The sequence below is a fragment of the Silene latifolia genome, chromosome 8 (genome assembly GCF_048544455.1).
Source record: "Silene latifolia isolate original U9 population chromosome 8, ASM4854445v1, whole genome shotgun sequence".
Lineage (NCBI taxonomy): Eukaryota > Viridiplantae > Streptophyta > Magnoliopsida > Caryophyllales > Caryophyllaceae > Silene > Silene latifolia.
This window is the reverse complement of record NC_133533.1, coordinates 15,483,107-15,496,553: the sequence shown is the minus strand read 5'-3', so window position 1 is coordinate 15,496,553 and position 13,447 is coordinate 15,483,107. Positions and strand designations below refer to the sequence as shown.

General features: G+C 40.6%; 1 protein-coding gene and 1 long non-coding RNA gene across 2 annotated transcripts; one reads left to right on the top strand and one right to left on the bottom strand.

Annotated features, from left to right (window-relative positions):
- Positions 1-6,654: 6,654 nt before the first annotated feature.
- Positions 6,655-8,120, top strand: LOC141596468 (bZIP transcription factor 44-like). Its single transcript, XM_074416645.1, has one exon. It carries the CDS (start codon positions 7,294-7,296, stop codon positions 7,762-7,764), a length of 471 nt encoding a protein of 156 aa, XP_074272746.1. The 5' UTR covers positions 6,655-7,293; the 3' UTR covers positions 7,765-8,120.
- A 2,324-nt stretch (positions 8,121-10,444) lies between these two features.
- Positions 10,445-11,962, bottom strand: LOC141594161 (uncharacterized). The gene is made up of 3 exons (XR_012522028.1): positions 11,850-11,962; positions 11,146-11,203; positions 10,445-10,572 (listed from the first exon to the last, which is right to left on the bottom strand). It is a non-coding gene; the product is annotated as an uncharacterized LOC141594161 (long non-coding RNA).
- Positions 11,963-13,447: the final 1,485 nt, after the last annotated feature.

Here is a 13,447-nt window from a genome sequence, read left to right as displayed (position 1 = left end):
TAAGTTTGTATTTCATTATCGGAGTCATCCACGTTGTCTCGGTCTCCATGTTGCCCACCATGCCGACGGTCTCAGTGATGCTCTTTGCATTCCTGATATCTACCAACACGGTTCGGCTGACATTCTTGATGGTTGAGCTGACAAGTTTTGAGAGAGCGTCGGCCCGGTTGTTCTCAGATCTGGGAACGCATTGGATTTGGAAAGATTTCAATTTCGCTATGTCGGCTTTTACCCTTTCTAGGTACCTTACCATTCCGTCGTCCCGAGCCTCAAACTCCCCTCTGATTTGGTTAGTAACCAACAGTGAGTCTGTCTTCAACACAACGTGTTCCGCCCCGGCAGCCCTTGCTAGCTCGACTCCGGTTATCACCGCCTCGTATTCGGATTCGTTGTTCGAGGCCGAGAAGGTGAATTTTAAGGCATACTCAAACTCGTCCCCGTTTGGGTTGATGATAAGGATGCCGGCTCCTGAGCTGTTCGTCGTGGAGGAGCCGTCGGTGTAAACCTCCCATACACCTGGGTTTGGCTCTTATTGATATGTGCATTCGGCCAGGAAATCTGCAAGTGCTTGCCCCTTTATCGAAGGCCTTGGTTTGTACTGAATGCCGAAGCCAGAGAGTTCCACTGCCCATTTGATGAGCCTACCGGATTGTTCGAATTTTTCCAAAGCTTTCTCCAATGGCTGTTCGGTTAGGACCGTCACGTGGTGTGCGTCGAAGTAGGGTTTTAACTTCCTCGTGGCAACGACGACGGCGAAAGTCGCTTTTTTTCAATTAGTGGGTAATTTCTCTCGGCGGCAACAGCGTATGGTGACAAAGTAGATTGGGTGTTCTTGTTTGTCTTCTTCCCCGATGATCACGGACCGACCGTGGCCGAGGTAATCGCTATGTATAGATATAGCGTCTCCCCGAAGATCGGCCGACAGAGTTGGGAGAGTCTGAAGATGAGCTTTCGGTTGCTTGAAAGCCGTGCTCTGTTCCTCCCCCACCAAGTCTTTATTCCCCTTCAACACTTTGAAGAATGGGGTGCTCTTGTCGGCTGACCGAGAGATGAAACGGGCGAGAGCCGCCATTCTCCCTGGCCAAAGATCATAACCTCTTTTCGATTCCTTGGTTCCGGCAGTCTAGGATTGCTCGGACTTTGTCTGGATTTGCATCAATACCTCTGGCACTGACAAGTACACCGAGGAATTTACCTGCCCGGACACCGAAGTTGCATTTCATTGGGTTGAGCTTCATCTTGTATTTCCTTAGTGAACAAAATGTCTCGTGTAAATCGGCCAGGTGCTCGCTGTCAGACTTGCTTTTCACAATAGCATCGTCGACGTAAGCCTCGATGTTTCGCCCTTTTTGATTTTGGAACACTTTGTCCACCAGTCTTGTATACGTTGCGCCGGCGTTTTTCAAACCAAACGGCATCATTTTGTACATGTATGTGCCGTTAGCGGTGATGAATGCGCATTTAGGCATGTCCTCCTCAGCCATGAATACCTGGTGATACCCCGAGAAGGCGTCTAGCGGCTCGGATGGTGTAGTGCTGCGCCGTGGCGTCGATTAAGCTATCTATCCGAGGCAAAGGGTAACAATCTTTGGGGCATGCTTTATTAAGATTGGTAAAGTCTACGCACATCCTCCATGCCCCCGATGATTTCCTCACCATCACAACATTGGCTAACCACTCAGGATAAGTGCAAGGCATAATAAAGCCTGCCGTAAGTAGTTTATCTACCTCGGCTTTGATGGTCTCATCTTTCTCGACTGAGGAGTTCCTCATCCTTTGCTTGACAGGGCGAGCGGTGGGGAGTACGTTTAGCTTGTGAACAATTACCTCCCGGCTCACACCTGGCATCTTGGCCGCTGAGTAGGCGAAGACGTCCTTATTTCTCCTCAGCAGGTCCAGGAGTTCGGCCCTGAATTTTGGTTCCAGGTTGACACCGACAGTTACGGTGCGGCCTGGATCAATCTCCACCTCCTCGGTCTCTGCTCCTTCAACCATGCTGATGGTTCAGTCGTTCTCGGACCTGGGAGTATGCTGTATCTGGAAGGATTTTAATTTTGAAGCGCCGGCTTTCACCCTCTCTAGATACCTTATCGTCCTATAGTCCCGAGCCTCGTACTCTCCTTTGATCTGGTTGGTCACTAAGAGCGAATCTGTTTTCACCACGACATGTTCCGCCCCGGCGGCTTTAGCTAGCTCGACTCCGGTTATCACTGCCTCGTACTTGGATTCGTTGTTTGAGGCCAAGGAGGTAAGCTTCAAGGCGTGCTCAAACACGTCTCCGTTCGGGCTAAAAATAACGATGTTGGCCTTCGAGCTATCCGTCGTGGAAGGGCCGTTAGTGTGTATCTCCCATACGCTGGGATCCTTCTCGTTCTTCGAGACGAGCTTATGTGCTTCCCCCCGGTCCGAGACGTATATCAATGTCAGGGCCCGGATGGATATTACAGCGTCGATTTCACTCAAAGTGACCCGACCTATGAGAACGTTGTAGGCAGACGTGCCGTCGATGACCACGAATTCAGACATAACATTCTTGGCTGCACTTCCCTCGCCGAACCTCACCGGTCTGATCGACCCCCCTGGGGTATCGGTAGGCCCCGAAAAAGTTGTACAATGGGTTGGTGCAGGGGCTCAAGTCTTCAACCCTCAGACCGAGGCTGAGAAAGCATTCTCTGTACATAATGTTCGTGTAGGCGCCTGTGTCAATCAGGCACCTCTTCACCAAGTGGTTGGCTATGTCCAGGTGGACTGCAAGTGGGTCGCTGTGAAGAGCGATGACTCCCTCGTAGTCCTCCTTCCCAATGGTCATATCGGGGATGTTGGAAGCGGGGGTGGCTGTGTTGGGCACAAAGTTGATGGCCTGATATGGTTCATTCAGGTGCCGTCTGTGCCCATGAGCGGACCCACCGTTCTCGTTGCCCCTGATGACAACATGGATTACTCCTATCCGTTCAAAGACGGACTTGCTATTCGACCCGCCGGCATCTGGTTTTTGGCCCCCGGCAACATATTTACCGAGGCTCCCCTTCCGGATCAATTCTTCAATGGCATTCTTCAGATGTCGGCAGTCGTTGGTTAAGTGGCCGGTGTGGCCGTGGTACTCACAGTATTGGCTCGTGTCACCGTCACTCCTCGGCCTAGGGGGCCTTTCCCACTTCTGACCCTCGTTCTTGCTCAAAGCGAAGACCTCGGCGACCGATACGACTAGGGGGGTGTGATCATCGTACCGTTTTCGGTAGTACGGTCCCGAGCTCCCCCCGGCATCCGCCGAGTTCTGTTTTCTGGCAGACTTGTCAGACCGTGACACGTTATTGTCACGGCGTCTTTCATCCGGGTTCTCCTCCCGGTGGCTCTTCTTCTCTGAGTACCCAGCCTCGCTGTGGTCCACCCAGGTCTTGTGATAGTCCTCTACCTTGATGGCTTGGTCAGCCATCTTCCTGGCGGCATCCAAACCCAGGCCTCCGCACTTGATAAGCTCATTTTTTAAGTCTCCCCTTGGGAGGCCTTTCATCGCTCGAAGGCCGCCGCCGGGATTAATTTCTCGAATCTGCTGGACCTTTCCGTCGAACCTCTTCACATAGCTTCGTAGAGACTCGCCCCCTCCTGTTTGATAGTTAGGAGGTCCGACGTCTCCACGGCCTTCCTCTTATTGCAAAGAGTATCAAGAAAGGCGTCCCTTAGGTGGGCGTAATAGTATACCGAGCCGTCGGGAAGCCCCTTGTACCAATTTTGAGCCATCCCATGCAAAGTTGTTGGGAAAACTCGGCACCAGACCTCATCGGGCTGTTCCCATACCGACATGTAAGACTCGAAAGCCTCGGCGTGGTCGGCTGGATCACTATCTCCTTTGTATGATATGGGTGGCAACTTGAGCTTAGTTGGCACCGGACTTCTAGGACGTGGCGCCGAGGGGTCTGTCGACCACGTGTCGAACGACACGCGGCGATCGGCTCCTCGCATTCCTAGTCCGGCTTCTCCCCTCGTAGCGGGAAGGACTCCTTCTTCGACTCGGGCTTCTTCTCCACCCCTGCCGAGTCGGACTCCTCCGGCTCCTTCCTGGGTAAGTGCCTCGTTCATGCAATGGGGGGACGCTATCCTCCCATGAGTGCGGGAAGGACTTAGGTCTACCGCGCCCACTTTGGGCTCCCCCGACGTCTTGACTGGGTCGGCTTCTCCTAGTGCTCCGTTCAAATTTCTCGAGTCACATTTAGGGCCTGGTCTCCTGGACGGTTTCCGCCGCTCTTGTCGGCGTGACGGTGTGAGCAAAGTATTACCACCAGGTCCGGGAGCATTTTCGGTTTGCTACGTCAACCACATGTCCCATGATGGTGACCTGGTTGGGCAAGGGCAGCGGCGTGTCTGGTATTATCGGCATCCCGTACTCCGGCTGAATTACTAGGCGGTGGAGGGTCGCGCAACACCGAATGTGGACGGCATCATCTTGGCAGAGTTCGGTTTCGTCAGTTACGAATACCTCTTGTTGTTTCGACATCTTCTTAGCTTTTTGGGTGGGTTTTTGTTTGGGAATGAATGTGACTAGCTTCTAGTATCTTTTCCCCACAGACGGCGCCAATTGTTCCGGGTGTAATTCCAGAGCAAGTTTGTTTACCACCCGCGCTCATAAGATGACGTCTTTTGTTAAATCTTCCTTGCCTTGATTGTTCACCTCGGCCTCCCCTGCAACAATGAACGAACTGAGGGCTTGGCTTTGTGCCAAGCGTACTCACTCCGACGCTCAAGTCAGTAAACTCGAATGGACTAAGTTGTGTGTTACTTGGCTAAGTATGTGTTGTAGAGAGATAAGGAAGATGTTACCAGATGAATAGTAATTCTTAGGCTAAATTGTGGATCCTCTACTCAATGAGAGTAGAGGAGTATTTATAGACTTTCACCTTTTGTCACGTAGTGGCCAAGTGGCCAAGTGGCTAGCAGGTGGAAAGACTGATCTACCCCTCGGCCGAGGGGCCTATGGCAGGCCGGCGGGCCCTGTTGACTCACCACCGAGGGGTCTTGGATATGAATACGCGGGTATGTGCCCCGGCTGGCTAGTTGTCTCAGCCGGGACCTAGACAGGCTGCGTCGGTTAGGCTGTCTAGGTCGTTGACTTGTTGTGGATATCCTTGACCTTGCTCAATATGTTGACTCGGTCAGTGGGTGCAGAATATGCCCCATCAATATCGAATAAAGTTTCATAAAATACAGTAATGATAACAAATAATTTTTTGCAATTGAAAAATGTTTATGAGAAAGAAATCATAGCTTAGTATATGAACAAACTTTAAGGAAAGAATATTTACTATTTCTTTAAATACTTTTTAAATTTTATTTTAAAATAGAATAAAAATGGATAATCCAGGGTGGGACCTAGTTTTCGACCATATGGATTCATATTCGGATCCGTTTTTATGCATATGGATCCGATCCATATTCATATTCACTGGATCCAAAATATTTAGATCCAGATCCGACTCGTTGGATCTGGATCCCGGGATCTGGATAGAATCCGGGATCCATTGTCATCCCTAGACCCGACTCACTATAACCCGACCGACCAACCCGATTGTTTGTTATTGCAAACTGATTATTATCCATGGAAAACTTGATTATAGTTGACTTGAAAATGTCCCGGCGAAGCCAGCAAATCTTAAAATTGGCCCGACCCAAAATGGCCCGTCCCGGTAAACCCGTCTGCCAGGTCTAGGCCTTACTAGACCTAGCAAAATTGACCCGACCCGACACCTGAATTCAAGATCCGAACGTGACCTTAATCTGAATTAACCCGAGCCCGAATTACCTGACCCGAACGTTTATTATTGCAAATTGATTATTATCAACAAATAACTTGATAATAGTTGACTCGAAAATGACCCGACCCGAAATCGGTAGACCCAAATAACCCGGCCCAAAATTAACGCGACCCAAATCTAACTCAAGTACTCAACTAACAATAGGTCTTGGTATAGACGGGTGGGGCGAACAGACGGGTAAAGACCTCTAATAAAATGGGTAGGGGGACAAGGTGGGGCACCCCCCATGTGCTTCCCACTTTATGGCAAATGGGTATTTTATAAGGGTAAATGGTATCCGTCTATACGTATAGACGGATAGTGTCCGTCTATAATGAGAATTTGTGTTCAACTAAAGGGCGAAAGGATATTCCTCCGTACCAAATGATTCTGTGACCAGCTGTAAAGCCTGTAATTGATATTTCTGACACCATGCAATCTTGCATCACATGCCACTATTCATACAACACGCTCACACCAACCCACATCAACAACATTGATTTTACCTTTTTCTTTCTTCATTTTTTCTGCTCATTTCCTTTATTTTCCACCCCCCACCACCTTCAATTCTTGTCCTATACTCCCTCCATTCAACTCCACACTACCATTATCTATTTTGTACACTATTCATAGTTAAACATTCAATTTCAATTTTCTCCCAATACATAAGTAAAAATATATTCATGTGGGATCTTGTTTTATTCGTCTTTTACGAAAGACATTAAAAATATCTAACTTTTATATTTTTCGCAAATACGTAGCTAACGATATTTAGCGCGTAAAAGACGCGTTGGCAAACGTGAAAAAAGAAAGTGGTAGTGTGGAGTTGAATGGAGGGAGTATATTCCATGTTCAATTCTTCATCTAAACCTCTTCCTTCTTCCCTTCTATTTCTTTCCCATTTTTTCTAGCTTTTCTTGCTTTGTTTTCCCCAAAAAAATCCCTAAAAACTTAGCAATCTTCCCAATAATAATAATAAAAAAAACCCATTTCTCTAAATAACAAAAATACCTTAATTTACCCTTTATTAAATAAAAAATTATAGATTAATTAAAATTAAGAAAAAAAATTAGGGTTATTGATGTTTGAGATTCATGACTCCTGTTCTCAGTGAAGTTCTTCGATCTGGGTTTATGATAAATTCCTCTCTTAGACGTAGGACACACTTAGTTCAATCTTTCTCTGTTGTTTTCCTTTACTGGTTCTATGTTTTCTCATGAATTAATCCCTTTTAATTTAGCTTTATCAACTTTATTTTATTACATAATTTAGCATCTTAACAATTCTTAGCCATCTTTTTTTTTTTTTCATTTCGGGTTAGTAGTTAGCCCGATAAATAGATCAGGTCGTGTCAGGTTCGTGCTCATCTGGGTCCTCCTAGATTACCATAAAGATTCAGTATTTGTGCTAAAAAGTTGTGATTTTAATCAAATTTAGCATATAAAACCCTAAAGATTTAATCTTTGTGGTAAAAAGTTGTGATTTTTGATTAAATTGGTGCAAATTAATGGCAACATCAAGTGGAAATACAGCAATTTCAACTTCAGGATCAGATGGAGATCAAAATCCAATGAAATTAGATGAAAGAAAAAGGAAAAGAATGGAATCAAACAGAGAATCAGCAAGAAGATCAAGGATGAGGAAACAACAACATTTGGATGATTTAACAGCACAAATTGTTCAATTAAGAAAAGAAAATAATCAAATTCTTCAAACAATTAATCTCACAAATCAACAATTCTTGAATGTTGATGCTCAGAATTCTGTGTTAAGAGCTCAAATGAATGAGTTAAGTCAAAGGCTTGATTCTCTGAATGGGATCATTAATGACATGAATGCCCTTGGAAATTTGGAGGATGATTTGGGTGATTTTTCTTTGATGGATGGGCATTTTGGTAATATTGTTGGGTATAATCATTGGGATTTGGGTTATTTGAATCAGCCTATCATGGCTTCTGCTGATGCCCTCAATTATTGATTAATCAAGGGGACAATGATGTCCTAGCTCAGTATTATCTGGTGGCGTTATTAGAGGGGACGATGATGTCTTAATTTCGGTATTATCTGGTGGCGCTATTTAAAGCGTATTTTATGTGGAAGAAGCTAGTGAAATTGGAGGGATTATTATTAAAGAAATAAAAATGAAAATGTTGTGGTACTTATTGGACTTAATGAGAAATGTTGAAGGGTCGATAGTAGTTCTCGTGTTACTTAAATTGTTCTTATTTGGTTGTAATCGCAATAGTGTATTTGATCATGTTGTCATAGGTCTAATTGTAAGATGGTCTAATATAATGTTCGAAATGGCAAACTTATGTATCCAAGCTTCAAAAAGATGTATCCATTCAAAAAAAAAAAGATTATGTTGGAAGTTATTTAAAAAAAAAAAATCATAAAAACTTAAGTTTGTGCTAATAGATTGAGCTAAAATAATTTCAAGCTACAAACTATTCTAATTGTTGGTCAATTTAATAGGAAGTACTAACTTGAATGGACTCGCACATTCTTATTTATTTTCATAATTCTCATTTTTCTAATATAATAAGATCAAACTTGAGAAATAAAACCACTATTTTCTTATTGATTCCTTCCCTGTTGTGGGCCCATTCAAGCTAGTAGTTTCATGGTTTTATAGACAACTCCAACGGGTAAAAGTTTAAGCTAATAACTCACAATTTCTTTAAATTATAAACAAGTCTCCAAAGTAGTCTGATGCATTAGAGTTACTCTAATAATAATAATGCCTAATAATAATACAAAGTAAGGGTAAATGAGTGTTTTCACTCTAAAAAAGTGAAGCAAAAAATCGAGCAATTAAGAGGTAGTTCAATGGTTTGGCTTAAAAATTTGCTTACAATTTCTTGAAATTGCAAGCCAGTGGTTAAACTATTTGATAAGTTCCAGTAGGATAGCTTAAAACAAGCAACTAACTTTATTAAGCTAGTGGCTTAAATGACTCTACCAGAAAAATACAACCAATAGAAATTAGTTTGATTTATTAATATGTGGGTCAAACTAATTACAATGTAAGCTAAATCATTGAAATAAATTAGTACCTCAAAAATTAACGAGCTTGAAATGTAATGTGTACCATTGGACTTGCTCTAAATAGCAATTAAATGGAAGGGAGTATTATCCGAGTTGAGATCATCTGTCCCGTTTTTGTGTCTCATCTCTTGTCCCATTATTTCTATCTTGCGACACATCGTCATTCACATAATAAAGTTAATAGCAATTTTTCTTAAAATGTAATAGCAATTTTTCTTAAGATGAGACAGAGATTCCGCTCTTATATTGTCCTCATTGTTTATATTTATACTCTTAAAAATCTTGTGATGTTGTTTTTATAAGTACAAAGGGAACGTGAGTTGAATTCAAATTTGTGAATTACGAGTGTGGAATATCTCTCATTGTTTACATTTCACTATCAAATTCCAAAAACATTTGTGTGGAATATCTCTCCACGTGAGATTTTGTAATCCACAAACATGAGATCATATAATCAAGGAGACAACGAAAATGATAAAAAGGCGCATGTAAAGTATCTTTACCACGAGAGCGAAATAAGGGGTTAAATACTTAAAGAATGTACTATAAATGAAAAAAATAGGTCTCTTAAGAGACGGTTTTTTAATAAGTTTATTGAGAGGCAATTTTATAATTTTAAGCAAAAGTGGTACTAAAGGTAATAAAATAGATACAAATCATGATTAAAGATAAAATAGGTGCATTTATTATATAAATAAGTACGAAATTACTATATCACGATCAACAACAAAAGGGTTGTGAAATACAAATAAAATGATACGGAAGACTAATCTCTTAATGACTTATTAAAAGTCCCGTCTATCAAAAATTTTAGTGAACGTAAAAAAGGATGAAAGCTATAACTAAGAACTAGTTTTATACCCGTACAAAAAATGTACGGGTCGTAATAGCAGGTGTTGTCATTAGATATATGAGCATATAACTGAGCATGATTAAGTGTTCAATACCGTAACAATATAAATAGTCAAATTTGGAGATTCGAATATTTGATAAATACTCCCTCTCAGTCACTATAATGTTTCCTCTTTCCCGAAACGGATTATTCAACTAATGTTCCCCTTTCTATTTTTAGAAACTTTTACTCTTATTTTATTCATTCCTCTCTCCTATCACCAACCCCACACAACTCTTTTACTCATATTTTATTACTTTCCTTTATGTTTTGGCCCCACAATTCTTTATTTAACTACTAATAATTCATCCCTCTCTCCTATCACCAACCCCCACATAACTTTTTTACTCCTATTTTAATACTTTTCCTTAAGTATTGTGCCCATATCAAATGGGAACAATATAGTGACTGGGAGGGAGTATTAGATTTGAATATCAGATAGTATACAACCGTATTTTATTAGAATTATATTTTAGGTATTTGACATGTTAGACCCGTTGAATGTATGTAAATTGCAACATTTTATGTAAATTGTGACATTTTAACTTATGTTTTAACATAAGTTGTAACACCCCGGTTTATGAAGGAGCCTTTAGCAAGACATTCCCTAATAAACCGGACTGTTACCATCCCGGTTTCCCGAGGTAGTGAATAACAATTAAACTCCAAGGCAATTTATATAATTATTTTTAACTTAATTATTACAAAACCTCTTTAACGTCAAAATACAAAGAACTAACATAAATAAAAGTGATAGTCTTCTAAATGATGATCTAGCTACTAAGTCTTCCGATCCAGTGTCTCACGCCCATCAAGCTCCCGTTCTATCTCTTAAACCTGTCAAGTCTGCTCCCCATTAAAAGGTTCATCACAGGTGTTCACGAATACACAGGGTCAACCACGAGGTTGAGTAGGGAAAACAACGAAACAACAAAAAATATGATATGCATGCTCCTCCGTCACCTCCATCTCCATCTCAACTCATATTTCATAACTCATAACTCATATCTCATAACTCATAACCCGGACAACCCAACCATACCGATCCCCAGAGACTATATATATCGACCGTAGCCGATCTCGCACACTCACTGAGGACACCAGGGCAAGTCTGCGAGAACCCGCTGGGCCTAATCACAACATCATCATCACCACACCACAACACCTCAACATCCTCCATATCCAATGCACATGAATGCTCAACAAGAAAACAATGCAATACAATATGTATATTAATGAATGAAATCATGCCAGCTACCAAATGTTGTGATAACACACTCAACATGAACAGTTCGATCAACCATATCATAGCGTAATCAACAACCACGAATCAAGTCACGTTCACAATTTGGTCATATGAAACACAAACAAGTCAACACAATTCAACAACACGATAAGAAGTCAAGTGTATTTCCCTACCTTTTCGCAATCCAAGCTCACACAAGCAATCAATTATGAACCTTCACATATCCATCACCTACATAACATAATTATATATAATTACCACCTACTCAATCAAATAATCATGCACATAACCTAGGCTCATCATAACTTAATAGGAATATCAACTTAAAGAACAAACACGTTTTTTTCCTGATTTTCCAGCACATGACAGACTCGGAATAAAATACATAACTAATTCCAGAAAAATCAAATTGATACAAGGCCAATTGAATCGGAACCCCATGAGTCTTAGGTACAATTTATATCTAACGTGTTTTTCCCAAATTCCATACTTATCAAGGGTTTCCAGACTGATTTCCAAAAACTGACAGAAACCGTCGCATAAAAAGTATTGATTCATAAAACGAGTTTAAAACATTATTTTTCAGAAATTCCAAATCCTATTATCATCTAGATTATACAAAGATTATGTATGAAAAAGCCTCATAACTGAATCGACATAAAAATTAAGGTTTCAAATCATTTTCCACAACCAAATCAGATTCGCGGACTTTTCAGCGACATGTTCATAAATAAATCACCTAGGACAAACCACAAAGAATTTGACTATGAGATTTTATATGCATAAACTAGACATCAAATAAACAGGACTCTCTTTTCAAACTTTTCGAAAAAGACGACTTTAAAACAGTATAAACAATGGAATGAAATCGACTTACAAACAGGGAATCGAATTAGGTTGGAATCGATGATCAATCTTCAATCAAATGAAAGGATCGTGTGTGTGTGTGTGTTGGTGTGCGTCGAAAAGAGGGAGGCAGGTGAGATGAGGGTTGTGTAGTGTTAGGGTAAAAATTAGATTAAGAATTAGGTTAAAACATGATGTTGGTTGTTGGGTTAAACATGTTATTGGGTAAACTCCAATGGGTCGAGGGTAAATGGGTTAGCTCACATCTCGAATTCCATGTAAACCCGTCTCAATTAACTTACAAAACAACTCGATCTTACGATACAACGCGAGTCAAGTAAAATAACTTAACGTAATTATCGACTAAACAATTACTCGACTTAAATAGTAATATAAAATACGGAGTATTACATAAGTAATTAAAATAAGATTATGAGATAGAAATTGGAAGAATTGGGTTGAGGAGAAGCATTGGGGGCCCACATATTGAAACTCAACCACCAATGAGAATTCTAAAAAAAACGCAGCTTTTATACTAGGTAGATATCAAATTTCCAATGAATAAGAACAGTCGATCTCGTAGGACATATTTTAAATAAAAAGTTTAATAATAAATATAATTGAAAAGCATTTTTCAGATTTTAATGTCATATATTGTTAAGGTGTTGTTTGGCTTTGCTTATGGAAAATGACTTTTCCTTTTCAAAAGGAGTTTATGCACAAGTTACTTTTCGGAAAAGTTTTAGTTGTTTGGCCATACTTTTGTAAAAGCGGTTTCTCACAAAATTTATATGTTTGGCCCAACTACTTTAATACAACTTTTGTTTGCTTATTTGATTCTTTATGTAAAAAGTAGAAGTAGAAGTAGTAAATATCTACTTCTCCTTTTGGGGGTGAATAATCAGTTTTTGACTTCTCAAAAGTACTTTTAAAACTCTCTAATTTACCATGTTTGGCCAAGCTACTACTTTTTCAATTACAAAAGCACTTTTTAAGCTTGACCAAACAGCACCTAAATTTCTTCATTTAAATCTTCTTAATACTCCGTAAGTCCTTATATGTTTTTAGGGCACATTTTAAAATCGTGTCACTATTCATGACTTAGGATGTTGCACCTAGTTTAGAGTATTTTAGCTTGGGCATTCATTTATAAGGACGGTTTCAACCACCAAGTCTTATGTAATGATCTCGACTCTGGGCCATGGTTTAGAATAGGTTTCTTCAATGGTCGGCTAGAACTTTGACAATAAATTGTACTCCTATATAAATTATTTTATTTTAAAGTCGAAAATAACATTTATATATGAAATAAATTCTTGTATAAGAGTGAGATATTTGTTTTATAATTACAATAGGTAAGTATTATTTACTTGTATAAATGAAACAAAAAAAATATTTATATAATGGCAAAAGTTTATCTCATTTATTTGGATAGAAATGTATACTTTTGTTTTAAAGGAGACTAAGGCCCTGTTCTTTTGGACTGAAACTTATAGTATCTGAACTGAACTGAACTTATAAGATCTGAACTGAACTTATAGGATCTGAACTGAACTGAACTTATAGGATCTGAACTGAACTTAAATTAAGTGAGTATAGGATCTGAACTGAACTTATAGGATCTGAACT

Excerpts from the sequence above, each read along its gene's own strand:
- LOC141596468 (XM_074416645.1), top strand. The coding sequence starts at position 7,294 with ATGGCAACATCAAGTGGAAATACAGCAATTTCAACTTCAGGATCAGAT.